General features: G+C 32.7%; 2 protein-coding genes and 1 pseudogene across 3 annotated transcripts; all 3 read right to left on the bottom strand.

Annotated features, from left to right (window-relative positions):
- Positions 1 to 3,894: 3,894 nt before the first annotated feature.
- On the bottom strand, positions 3,895 to 7,697 carry LOC145073718 (caffeic acid 3-O-methyltransferase-like). Its single transcript, XM_079020229.1, has 4 exons — positions 7,236 to 7,697; positions 4,560 to 4,870; positions 4,412 to 4,476; positions 3,895 to 4,298 (listed from the first exon to the last, which is right to left on the bottom strand). The coding sequence occupies exons 1-4, from the start codon at positions 7,640 to 7,642 to the stop codon at positions 3,975 to 3,977; spliced, it is 1,107 nt and encodes a 368-aa protein (XP_078876355.1). The 5' UTR covers positions 7,643 to 7,697; the 3' UTR covers positions 3,895 to 3,974.
- A 956-nt stretch (positions 7,698 to 8,653) lies between these two features.
- Positions 8,654 to 10,047, bottom strand: LOC145074380 (caffeic acid 3-O-methyltransferase-like). The gene is made up of 3 exons (XM_079020768.1): positions 9,336 to 10,047; positions 9,191 to 9,255; positions 8,654 to 9,058 (listed from the first exon to the last, which is right to left on the bottom strand). The coding sequence occupies exons 1-3, from the start codon at positions 10,036 to 10,038 to the stop codon at positions 8,741 to 8,743; spliced, it is 1,086 nt and encodes a 361-aa protein (XP_078876894.1). The 5' UTR covers positions 10,039 to 10,047; the 3' UTR covers positions 8,654 to 8,740.
- A 545-nt stretch (positions 10,048 to 10,592) lies between these two features.
- On the bottom strand, positions 10,593 to 12,374 carry LOC145073971 (caffeic acid 3-O-methyltransferase-like; annotated as a pseudogene). Its single transcript, XR_013691628.1, has 4 exons — positions 11,825 to 12,374; positions 11,248 to 11,558; positions 11,087 to 11,151; positions 10,593 to 10,975 (listed from the first exon to the last, which is right to left on the bottom strand). The product of XR_013691628.1 is annotated as a caffeic acid 3-O-methyltransferase-like (transcript).
- Between the last annotated feature and the right edge of the window lie 440 nt (positions 12,375 to 12,814).

A 12,814-nucleotide genomic window follows, 5' to 3' on the forward strand; every position in this document is an offset into this window, starting at 1 on the left:
GTATCCCAGTTTATAATCTCAATAAGTTAAAATTTAACCGTTGGAATTTCTATTTTCTAAAGCTCCATCACAAACTTATCGAAAAAATAACTTGAAGTTTTGAATGATTCTAATTTTTAGCAAAATCAACGAATCTTACATGTAGCAAATGGTGTATAAATAGAATCAATCATAACATAAGTAGTACAACAATGTTATCAATCTCCATTCCTCTTTTCTATTGATGTCACATTATCATCAATTCATTATTTTATCAAGTTAAGTACTTGCCAAGCGAATGAGGCGGTTGCTTCTTGGTTCTTGCTTGAATGTTGGTGTTGTGGTTTTGTAGGATATCAGTTTAACAATGCAGTCAGTAACCATTTGGCCTACCTTCCAACACCTAAAACATGGATCACCGAAGGTATCATAGGTGTTTTAGAAGATACATTAGGCTCGTTAGTTGACTTAGTTCGAACTAACTTGCTCTCCATCAAACCTCCTCTTGTTTGCTTATCTTATATGTTTTTCTTTAGCCTTTAGTTTGAAAAAACATGGAAACATGGGCATCAAGGCTTTCCTCATCTTTACTCACTTCTCTTCTTCATAAGTGACTTGCCACTTTAATCATCTGTTTCATCAGAATTCATCTTTCTTTTGGACAAAAATACAAATGCAGCTTATGAAGTTCTAGAAGTGTCGTTGAATTCTTTCATGGACATATTAATTTGGTTCTTAGTTTTTCCATGGTTCAAAAAAGTACCATATAAATTTTAGATGTTCATATCCTTCATTTTGTCACCATTTTCAACACAATAATGATCTCTTTCCAATGAACCGAAGATACCTGTGAAGTAATATATATATATATATATATATATATATATATATATATATATATATATCTTTCATTATGTCTAACCTTTCATATCATTAACCAAACACACTAAAACCCTGTAAAAGGTTTGAGTGATTGATTTACTCTTCAATGTAAAGAAGAATGCATAGTCTCGAGTAGGGATGGGAGTGGGTCCAAACCCGGACCCGGAAAACCCAACAACCGGTTAACGAGATTTTGTACGAGAGGTATATAGGAACCGGTTCCGGTTCGGTTCCAGGTAAAGTGGGTCAAGAACCGGAAAACCCGGAACATTAAAGTGGGTCGGGTGGAACCGGATAAAGTGGGTCTAGAACCGGAAAACCCGGGAAATCTGGAATTTTTTTGTAATTACTTAGTGGTTGAACTTCGAAAATTTTCAACATTGATATCCCAATTTCGGGGGACTGTAAGTTATTGAATATTAAACCAAAAATGACAAAATTATAGTTTAAAATCATATACAAACTCTAAACTACACGTTGCAAAAAATCTCATGATAATCCAACTTCAAATGAATTAGATATGCATTTTTAAAATTTCACAAAATATAAAAATAAAAATTCACAGCATTGATATCCCAACTTTGGGGGACTATAAGTCAATGAATATGAAACCAAAAATGACAAAATTATAGTCTAAGATCATGTATAAACTCTAAACTACACGTTGCAAAAAAAAAAACCTCATGATAATGATATAGGCATATTTAATCATAAAATTTATGCATTATTTTAATACTTTATGTTGATTTTATCTTAAATATTAAACAAAAGGTACTTAATTAGTTTAAAATCTCATTTTAGCAACAAAGACATGCTCGGAAGGAAAACGAAGCAGAATTGGTGATTGGAAGCTTGGATCTTGGATTTTGAAGAAAGAAGGTTGTTGTTATACATCATGACCCCTTGTAAGTGTTTTGACCATATCTCATGACTCATAACTCCGATTGATGAGACTCAAAAACTAGACACAATTTCGGACGACTTTTGTGTTTTGAGAAAATGTTGATTCCAAACGAAATCGATGAGTTTGGGTCCTCCAACTCGACGAGTTGAGATGAAAGTTCCCGATAAATTAGTGCCTTGTCGTACACGTGTATTAAGTAAAAAACTCGACGAGTTGAGCCTATTTTTAGAATCTATTTAAAGAACGTTTTCATTCGAAACCCTAACTTTTGATGGAGACTTTTAGCGACTTTTGGAGGCCAAAGAGGTTCTTAGAAGCTGTGGTTTTCGAAATTCAACTAGAGGCTTGGAATTGAAGAGATTTAAAGGCAAAATCATTAGTAATTTACTTAATTCTCTTGTTTACATTATGTCTACATTAATGAATTTCGTTTTTATGATGTTATTTGCTGAAGTTATGGGCTAAAACTCCATACTTTTGTTTAGACTAGATGATCTTATGAATATGGTTTGATTAAGTTGCTTGGATTATATTGATTTGGTTATTTATCTTGTTAAGCCTGTTAAAAGATCCTTATGTGTTAATGATAATTATTTTCTGTTAATAACTAAGTTAATTGAACATTATGAACATCTTCTTAATTGCTTGAATTTTATAGTTTTGTGAAAACAAGATTATATGCCTAGTATTAGTGAACATGAACCTAAGGTTAACTAGAAAATAAGTAAGTTAATGTGTGAGCATGTGCAATGACCAACCACATATGAGTTAATTGAATCAACCAATTTAGTTAACTAATAATACAAGTCTTATTTGATTCGAACTGAACATTAGGAACCCTGTTAGTTTAATCAATTGGCCACTGTTTGAATTAACTTGTTTGCTAAAGGATTAGTAATAGTGAACATGAACCTAATCATATTAGCAATCGGTAACCATTGATATATTAATCCATTGCACTTGCCATGAAATCAACCATAGGAATAAGTGAATCGAATCTAAACAGAAGTCTCTTTTATCTTATTGAATCTAGTTGTATTTTGCTTATCTTTTAGTTGTTATTTTGCAAAACTAGAGAAAACCCCCTTTTAATAATTGTTTCATTTAGATAATATCAATAATTATTTACCGTTCTCTGAGTTCGATACCCTACTTGCCTAAACTATACTGCTAATCGATAGGTACACTGTCTTTCGTGTGTTTGTCTTTGTGTTTAATTTAGTAGGATTAAAACTAGTACAATCAACACGTATCAAGCTTTTGGCGCCGTTGCTGAGGAACAGTTTGAAATAATTAATATTAATTGCTAGTGTTATCGATCCTTTGTTTTAGATTTATCTCATATAAAGTTACGAGTTTTTTGTTTTAAGTTTTATTATTATGTACTTTCCAAATATCGATGCTCTTGATGCTTTTCTTGAGGAAATAGTAAAGGAATTTGAGCAAGAAGATGAGAAGTATGACTCATATGATGATTTGAAGAAATTTAGAAGATGGTTAGATAACATCTTGCCTAATAAACAAGAGCAATCCGAGTCACAAGAGCTAAAGTTACAAGATGAAGAATTTAATCCAGAAATAGATTTGGAGGAGCTGGAAAGGTTGCTGGCAGAAGGGTCAGACGAAGAACAAGAACAATCTGAGTTGAGGGAACCAAGTCGTGGTTTGACCATTACCACGGCGTGGCCCCCTGTTTTCCGGTTTGTGTTTCAATCCATTGAACTCATATAAGTTCAAGGCATTGGAGGCCTTAGTTTTCAAATATGGTGGGAAGAGTTTAGACTGTAACTGTTATTGGATAAATAACCATCAATCCATGTTTACACAATCATTCTATTTTCTTGGTCAATTGGATAACAACCTTGAACTGATATAGAGTCTTTAAATAGTTTCACTTAAGGACCTTGAGCACCAAGTCCTTAAATTGTCAATTACTCTGATCTTCTTTGAAATATGTAAATTTTTAGAGAAATTAAACAAGCAACATTAGAAGGTTTCGAACTCGTGGGTAATTATGACTTCAACTACATATAAGCACACATAAATTTAGTGTAATAATTTATATTTCATAGTTAATACATAATCATTTTCAACATAATATAATTTTTATTACATAATTTAACCTGCACATTACAATGTATGGATGGATGTTTGCCTAGTATTTTCAACTTTTAGATCACACTTACCTGGCATTACATTCGAATTAAAGTTAAGCATTCTTATAGAACTCCATGATCCAAAATGTCGAAACTCTACACACAATTTTCAAAGAAGTGAATCCCGCCTTTTTCGCTAAAGAATTATATTCTTTTAACGTCCGCTCTTTTCCACCGGGATTAGCAATCATCATTATCATATCACTACTGATGACAGTCTTAGAAACATCAATGTTGGTAGCATGATCACGTGGTTGATTTTCAAGGTCGGGGATGATCGTTTCCACCGCCACGACCTTACCAAACTCTGGCAATGCCGCCCAACAGTTTTTTAGAACAGTGATGCATTCGTTGTCGCCCCAATCATGAAGTATCCACTAAAAAATGTTCATACATTACGGTTATCTAATAGCTAGAAATATTATCATTAATTTTAACGAAGGTTTATTTAAAAAAAGTTGATGCATGTATGATGTATCATAGTATCAACCTTCATGAATATTACATCTCCTATAGGAACACTTTCGAACATATCTCCTCCAACATGATCCACACCTATCCATAATATATGACGAGAAACCATGTCAATAAAGTTGTATAATTAAAATGTATATATGTATATGTATGAAAATTGATACCCGGTGATGAATGTGCATCCTTGATGACATGGGGTAGATCAAAGTTGATGCCCTTAATAGTAGGGTACTTTGAGACAATGATGTTAAGGTTAGCACCTAAACCACCACCCACATCAACTAATTGTTTTACGCCTTCAAATCCTTTATACTTTCCAAGAAACATCTTCATTACTATTGTTGTGTTGTCATACATGCACTTGTTGAACACTTGATTGAATCTGTTGTCTTTTGCAGGGTACTCAAAAGCATGAACTCCATGGGCCTTATTAAATGGGATGCCTCCATTGGCGACTGCATCTTTTAGGTAATACCTGACCCAAAACAAATTATTTATATATCTATGAAGACAAACCTCATAGACTTAGTTATATATCATGAAGTTATAAGTCATGTTATGATTACTTGAACAAGTCTAGATGGATTTGTTTGCATGTGTTGAAGAAAATATCATTGAAAGCAGAATAAAGGTTAACAGTGTTTCCGTTTTGATTCTTGAAATTAATTTGGTGATTTATGTTATGAGCACTCCCTTCCGGAATAGGCACAACGAATGATTCGTGATGAAGAGGTGAAAACTCATCATATTTGTGAACATCACCCCGGTGCAATGTGGTGGATTGTGGTATTGAAGAACGTGATCACCACCACAACCACAGTTGACCACAACCAATTACTCTCTCTCTCTCTCTCTCTCTCACACACACAACCTTTATTTGATTAAAAATATACATTTTTATTTAAATAATAAAAAAAGGAATATAATAATGTGGAGTGGTGAGTATATCAAAGGGTTATTGAAATAAAAGTCATTAAGTTTAAGTTTTATCGATTTTGTCCATTTGACGATTTTTTGTTCATTTATGTCCTTAAGTTTTTCAAGTTGTTTGATTTTTGCCCTTTTTACCTGTAATAATATGTTTTCAGGTTACCATGAAATATTATTTGCAAAAAACCTCTTTAAGTTTAGAAATATTTTGCAAAATCCCTTAAGCTTACAAATATTTTACGTTTTCACAAATTATATATATATATATATATATATATATATATATATATATATATTCATATTATATGAATTAAGGTTTTTTTTTAATGGTTGAGTGCAATAAAAAATCACACTATAACAAGGAACTAGAGATAATACAAACCAAATACATCAAGTTTAAAAGAGAATTTAAAGTCAATTACTCTACTTAACTTGGAACTTATGTTTCCTATGAAATATTCAACTATAAGAGACATCTATGTCATCAAATATTCAATATTTTCTCGAGATATATATATATATATATATATATATATATATATATATATATATATATATATATGTAAGCCGAGAAATGATGACATAAATGTGTCTTTTAGTTGGATAGTTCATAGGAAACATAAGTTCCAAATTAAATAGAATGATTGCCTTCAAAATCCTCTTTTAAACTTGATCGTATTTAGTTTGTTTTTGGTCTAGCTCCTTGTTAGAGTGTGGTTTTTTTAATGCATTCAGTCGTTCAAAAAAAACCCTTAATTTGTATAATATGAAGAAAAAAAATATGCTTAAGGTAAAAACATAAAATATTCGCGTATGAAGAAAAACGGGTTAAAACGAGGAGAATAGGTTGCAAACACGATTATAAATGATTTTTAAGGTAGAAAAATGGGGAGAATGGGTCTCAAACACAGGACCTCTATCTCTCAAAACACGATTGTGACCAATTAGGCCAAAAACCTTTTTGTGTTTTCTTTCCTTACATAAAAATATATAAATTCATTTAAATGAAAAAAAAGTTTAAAAACTACATATAAAAGACCTATATTTACGTTTTTATTTTTAATAATAATAATAATAATAATAATAATAATAATAATAATAATAATAATAATAATAACAATGTAATTAATTATTTTAGTTTATAACGGATATATATACTGTTGGTAAGGAAATAAAATATCAAAAGGTGGTCAACCTAGTTCATTAGTGGCATTGTTATATATATATATATATATATATATATATATATATATATTTTCCAGCGTAACTGACAAATTGCATATGTTTGTATGGAGACTTTATTTTCTTCAAAATTACGTTTTTTAAGGTTTACTGAACTAGACTGACGTGATATGCTACATCAGTTGCCACGTTAACGGCCCCTTCCAGCTTGGCATGCCACTTAAGCGGTTATCGGTTGAAAAGGTAAAAATGGTTAAATTGTAAGATTTAGTCGGTTTTTTGAGTTTTTTTATTCAAAAAAAAAAATTTGGGACTTTTTTTGAAAATTTTCCCAAAAGTTTGGGCTTTTTTTTTTGGAGATTTACCAAATATTGGTGTATGCAGTGTTATTTTATCCTTTTATCAATTTATTCAACACAATGGGTTTTTAGACATAAAAAAAAGTTTAACGATCGAGAACCAAAATATTCAACTTTATAATCTATGATATGTAAATTAACACCACCTTTTTTGCTGTTTATGCAACAAGATTTCACCTTTTTACCTATTTAATTATTTCACTTTTATTTTTCTTATCCGTTTATGCAGCAAACATGAATCATTAACCACATTTGATCAAATGGTTTACCATGTTAATTACAAGTAAAGTGTTACATATTTTGTCTAACTACACATTAAGCATGCAAGTTGACAAAATTAAATATAAGATGCAAATATAGATAACTGACCAACAATCGACAAATATCTTATCATAGATCATGAGAATTGATGAAGCAAGAGAAGTCCCGTCTTGATTACGAACATAGTTATTAGACAGTGGGGTCATGCCATATAAATTCTTAGAATTCCCACTTTCATCGGTCACAAGGGTTGATGTGAGAATGGATTGGCTAGCAAGAAATCGAAGGAGTCGCTCAATTAAACCAGGGGTTTCTGGGGCTTGTGTAGGAAGACTAGAAGCAAGATCAAGAGAAGAGAATTGGCCATTAGGAGTCTTTGCCATGATCTCAAACAGATCAAGTTCAATGACAGTTTTGATGACCATGGGAAGAGCTATTGTCCCATTAATTTGCATCACTTTTAGCAGCCCTTCCTCTTCAGTTGACATGCTGTAATCTTCTTCTAGTGACTCCATGATTGAACTTATTGGTAAATCTTTGCTATGAACGAGATACTATATATATACACATAATATCTGGTATGCCGTCGTTGTAGTATTCAAATAAAATTACAGTTTGATTTAACATCTTAACAAAAATTAAAGTTTGTACTTTTCAATGATATATAGTGTGTATGTACGTATTGGTTGGAGTAACTGTGTGAGAGAATGACTAAGAGCAGTCGGGTATATTGATAAAACCATTAAACCAAAGAGTCAAAGACGATTAGAGTTTGGAAAGAAACCAAACGATGATATGTACTTTGATGCGTCCACGCAAACGTGGGTTTAACACTTGCACCAACTACCCACACAAGGGGAATTAATTAAAATCCCTTAGTTTGACTGTTTTTTTCTCGTTTTATCTAATAATCTATAGGAAAATGTCTTAAAAGCCTTTATGTTTGGCAGCTTTTCGATTTTACAATATCAGGTATATTTTTTTGTCATAAAAGTATGAAAGTTGCAAAGTTTTCTTTATACTTGACATTTATCAAGTAAACATTGTGTTAGTCGGTTACCATGCCATTGCCACGTAACAGGGCACGTGAGCGCTGACTAGGCATTTTGAGCTACATAAAAAAGCAAAATTAATATAAGGACCAAACAAGCGGAGTATCACCGGCATCCAGAGGAATACTTTATTGACGTTACATTATTTGTACCCTATAAGTTGTAACATCCAAAAATCCTTTAATCGCTATGTTGTTGGCAAGTGATCGAGATTATGGTTTGTGTAGCTGGTTACTTGATTTTCAATTTAAATACTGAATACATCAAAACCTAGCGTTAAATGAGATGAATGTTAGGGAAATTGCTGTAGAATCCTGTAATCTATCGGAATTGGATTAGCCGATTAGGGTGCAAGGGAGATTTACCATAACGATGTAAATTTCAGATAAATCCGATTTGCCTACATGAGTTGCTTTGTTTTCCTCATAGATAGATTCGAATGTTGAAATTTGAGTTATAAATCTTACGATTTTATTCTCTTTGAACATCACATAAGCTCATTAATAGATTTGCTACATAACATAAGTTCATCAAAGCAAAGCACCCTTTAGCAATTACGACCTAAATCTTCTTGTAGAATTCCATAATCGAATAGAAACTAACTCTGCAAACAATTTTTGAAGAAACAAATCCCGAATCTGTAGCCAATGCCTCGTATTCTTTAGCAGTCCTCTCTTTCCCACCAGGGTTTATAGCCAACATCACCATATCACCATCAAGATTAGACATAACAACATCAGTTTCACCATTATTATTTGTTGGTTGTTCATCTGGGACAACAGTTTCTAACACCACCACCTTACCATCCTCTGGCAACGCCATCCAACAGTTTTTCAATAGCTTCATGCAGTAATCATCACCCCAATCATGTAATATCCACTGTAATTTCTCATGCATAGTCATTTATTCAAAGATGTATATATATATATATATATATATATATATATATATATATATATATATATATATTAAAGTGCAAAATAATATCTTTTGATGTACATATGCACTAACCTTCATGAAGATTACATCTCCCTTTGGAACACTCTGAAACATGTCTCCTCCAACATGTTCCACTCCTATTAGCATCAAGAAACAATCTTTAATCTAGAATTGTAGATGCCCAATTTAAGGAAATATATTCTGAATTTTTAATTACCTGGACAAATTAGAGGTGCATCTTTAATGACATGGGGCATATCAAAGTTGATGCCTTTAATGTTAGGGTATTTGGAAAGAATAATCCCAAGTGTTGCTCCTAAACCACCACCCACATCCACTAGTTTTTCCACTCCTGAGAATCCCTTGTACTTTTCAAGAACCATTTTCATGAGTATAGAAGTGTTCCCAAACATAGCCTTGTCGAAAAGTTTACCAAATCTTTTGTCTTTTGCTTGGTATTCAAATATATTCTCCCCATGGGCCTTGTTGAATGGGGTTCCTCCTTCAAGCACTGCATCCTTTAAGTGATGCCAAGAATCAATGACAACTTTGTCATTTTGGAATAGAAAGAAGTTAGCAAAAGAAGCCCCTTCTTCATTGCTAACAAAATACTTGCATATTGGTGTCATGGCATATAATTTCTTTGTGACTCCGTTTTCATCGGTGAAGAATTTAGATGTAAGAATCGATTTGGTAGCAAGATACCGAAGTATTCTTTCGATTATGATTGGAGTTTGTGGGTTTTGTGTAGGAAGACATGAAACGATATCTGATGAAGTGAATTGACCACAATGCCCATGGTTAGTAAGTTTGACCATGATTTCAAAAAGATCAAGTTCTATAGCAGTTTTCATGACCATAGGAAGAACAGTTCCTGCTACCATTCGCATAACTCTTAGTAATTCTTCCTCTTCGTTCATGTTCGTGTTCATCACTAAATCTTTGTTCTTTGAATTGCGAGACTCCAAAATATGGTAGTGCTTATATATATTATATAGTTTCTTGATCCATGCCTATCGTTTTTTAGCCTAACTTAAACAACCTGTATGTATGCCTTCTTCAACCAAACCACAGGCTTTGTGTGAACTCAACCTAATTTTGAAGATTTGCAGCCAAATTGAAGATTTATACACAACATAGAGGGGGTAAAATGTAAAAATTGTTAAAATGGACAAAAATAGCCTAAAAAGCTTCATATCCTTGGTGTGGACCGGACCTTCCATCTCACGAAGCTTAAGATGATGTATTTAGCGTACTTATATAAGGTAATTTAGCAAGTTGAAGTTTATAAATGATGCTAGAGGAAGTATTATTTAGCTTGTCACAACTTTTGTAAAGAAAATGTAAACTTTTTTTTTAGTGAAGTATGTACTTTTCATAGTTTTTTACTTTCATAGTTTAATTGTTTCAAGGTTAGTTGATGTCATAAATATGTAACCAACTTATTGAGATGTTTAAAAATACAAAGTGCATGTTTAAAAAAAGTTCAATCAAAGTATTATGAGAAGGTAAACTATTTGAGATGTTCAAAAACACCTTTACAATCAAACGTTAAGCATTTTTGTAGAATTCCATGATCGAAAATAGAGAAACCCTAGAAACAATTTTCAAAGAAGTGAATCCGGCCTCTTTCGCCAAAGCATTGTATTCTTTTATAGTCCGCTCTTTACCACCAGGGTTAGCAATCAACATTATCATATCACTACCAATGGCCGCCTTGGAAACATCATTCTTGGTAGCATCACCATCGGGGATGATCGCTTCCACCACCACCACCTTACCGGACTCTGGCAATGCCGCCCAACAGTTCTTTAGAACTGTGATGCAATAGCTGTCGCCCCAATCATGAAGTATCCACTAAAAAACAAAATTCATCTCGATTATTTAACAGATGAAAAAAAATCATTTATGCCAAATTTATTAATAAATAAAATTGATGTATGTATGTATGTATGATGTATCAAAAACCTTCATGAAAATAACATCTCCTTTAGGAACACTTTGGAACATATCTCCCCCGACATGCTCCACACCTAGAGAACCGAAAGATTTAGGTACAAAAACAATTGTTAGGGATGGAAACGGTCAAAAGTAAAATTCTAGGGATGAAAAATGTAATTAATTGATACCTGGAGAAGAAGGTGCATCCTTGATGACATGGGGGAGATCAAAGTTGATGCCCTTAATAGTAGGGTAGTTTGAGACGATGATCTCAAGGTTAGCACCTAAACCACCACCTACATCAACCAACTGTTTTACGCCTTCAAATCCTTTGTACTTTCCAAGAATCATCTTCATGACTATTGTTGTGTTGTCATACATACATTTGTTGAATACTTGATTGAATCTGTTGTCCATGGAAGGGTACTCAAATGCATTCACTCCATGGGCCTTGTTAAATGGAATCCCTCCCTCCACCACTGCATCTTTCAGGTGAAACCTGTCCCAAAACATATCATATATATGTAACATCCAAATTAACCAAACACAATCATCTTTATGCATATTGAAAACAAATTATAAATGGGTTAAATTAAATGAAGATAAGATAGATAGAGATGATAAAGGTAAAGTAATCTAATCCTATGTCAAATACCAAAGATAAATACAAGAAAACAGGATACATGTACGTAATATATATATATATATATATATATATATATATATATATGCTTTTATAATTAAAGATAGAAAAAGAAAACTAACCAACAATCGATGAGGATTTTATCATAGATAAGGAGAACCGTTGAAGCATGAGAAGTCCCGTCTGGATTGCGCACATAGTTATTTGACAATGGCGTCATGCCATATAAATTCTTAGAATTCCCACTTTCATCTGTAACGAGGGTTGATGTGAGAATGGATTGGCTGGAAAGAAATCGAAGAAGTCGTTCAATTAAACCAGGGGTTTCTGGGGTTTGTGTAGGAAGACTAGAAGCAAGATCAAGAGAAGAGAATTGGCGATTCGGAGTCTTTGCCATGATCTCAAACAGATCAAGTTCAATGGCAGTTTTGATGACCATGGGAAGAGCTATTGCCCCATTTATCTGCATCACTTTTAGCAGCCCTTCCTCTTCAGTTGACATGCTGTAATCTTCTTCTAATGACTCCATGATCGATCAACCTTTCCTTTGCTTTGCTATGGATGAGAACCTATACACACACAAACATATATATACACACACACATGCACAAATATTCTTTCCAACTGTCGTACACATGGGTATGGACCTACTTCTAACTTAACAATGGGTATTTAGGTTCATGAAAAAATTTCCTTTTTGGTGTTATAAAGAACTTTTAAGTTTAACGATGATGAATTAATACTGATCAGAATTTAATATTGTAGCAATATTATAAGGGAAAACCGGTGTTAAAAATCTTTGAAAAGATCCACGTACGTATATATAGGTATATGAAATTTCTCTTTCGTGCTATAACTAGTAAACAACTATATAACGATGATGAATACTCAGATTTTTTTTTTGTCACAATAAGGATAACCTAAGTTAAAAATCTTTTATCCGTGGTCGTTTAATTTAGAGCATATATATTAACAACAATGTTTGTATTTATATACTAGCATCGTTTTGCTGTACGTATTTATTCGGTAGAGGCGTAGAGCTAGTAAGAGAGTCAGACAATCGCCAATTGGTGCAACGTTTTCTACAGTGAGTACTGCAAGTGTAAAATATT

Source organism: Lactuca serriola, chromosome 9, assembly GCF_051521515.1.
Source record: "Lactuca serriola cultivar US96UC23 chromosome 9, Lser_US96UC23_V15, whole genome shotgun sequence".
In the NCBI taxonomy this organism is placed as follows: Eukaryota; Viridiplantae; Streptophyta; class Magnoliopsida; order Asterales; family Asteraceae; genus Lactuca; species Lactuca serriola.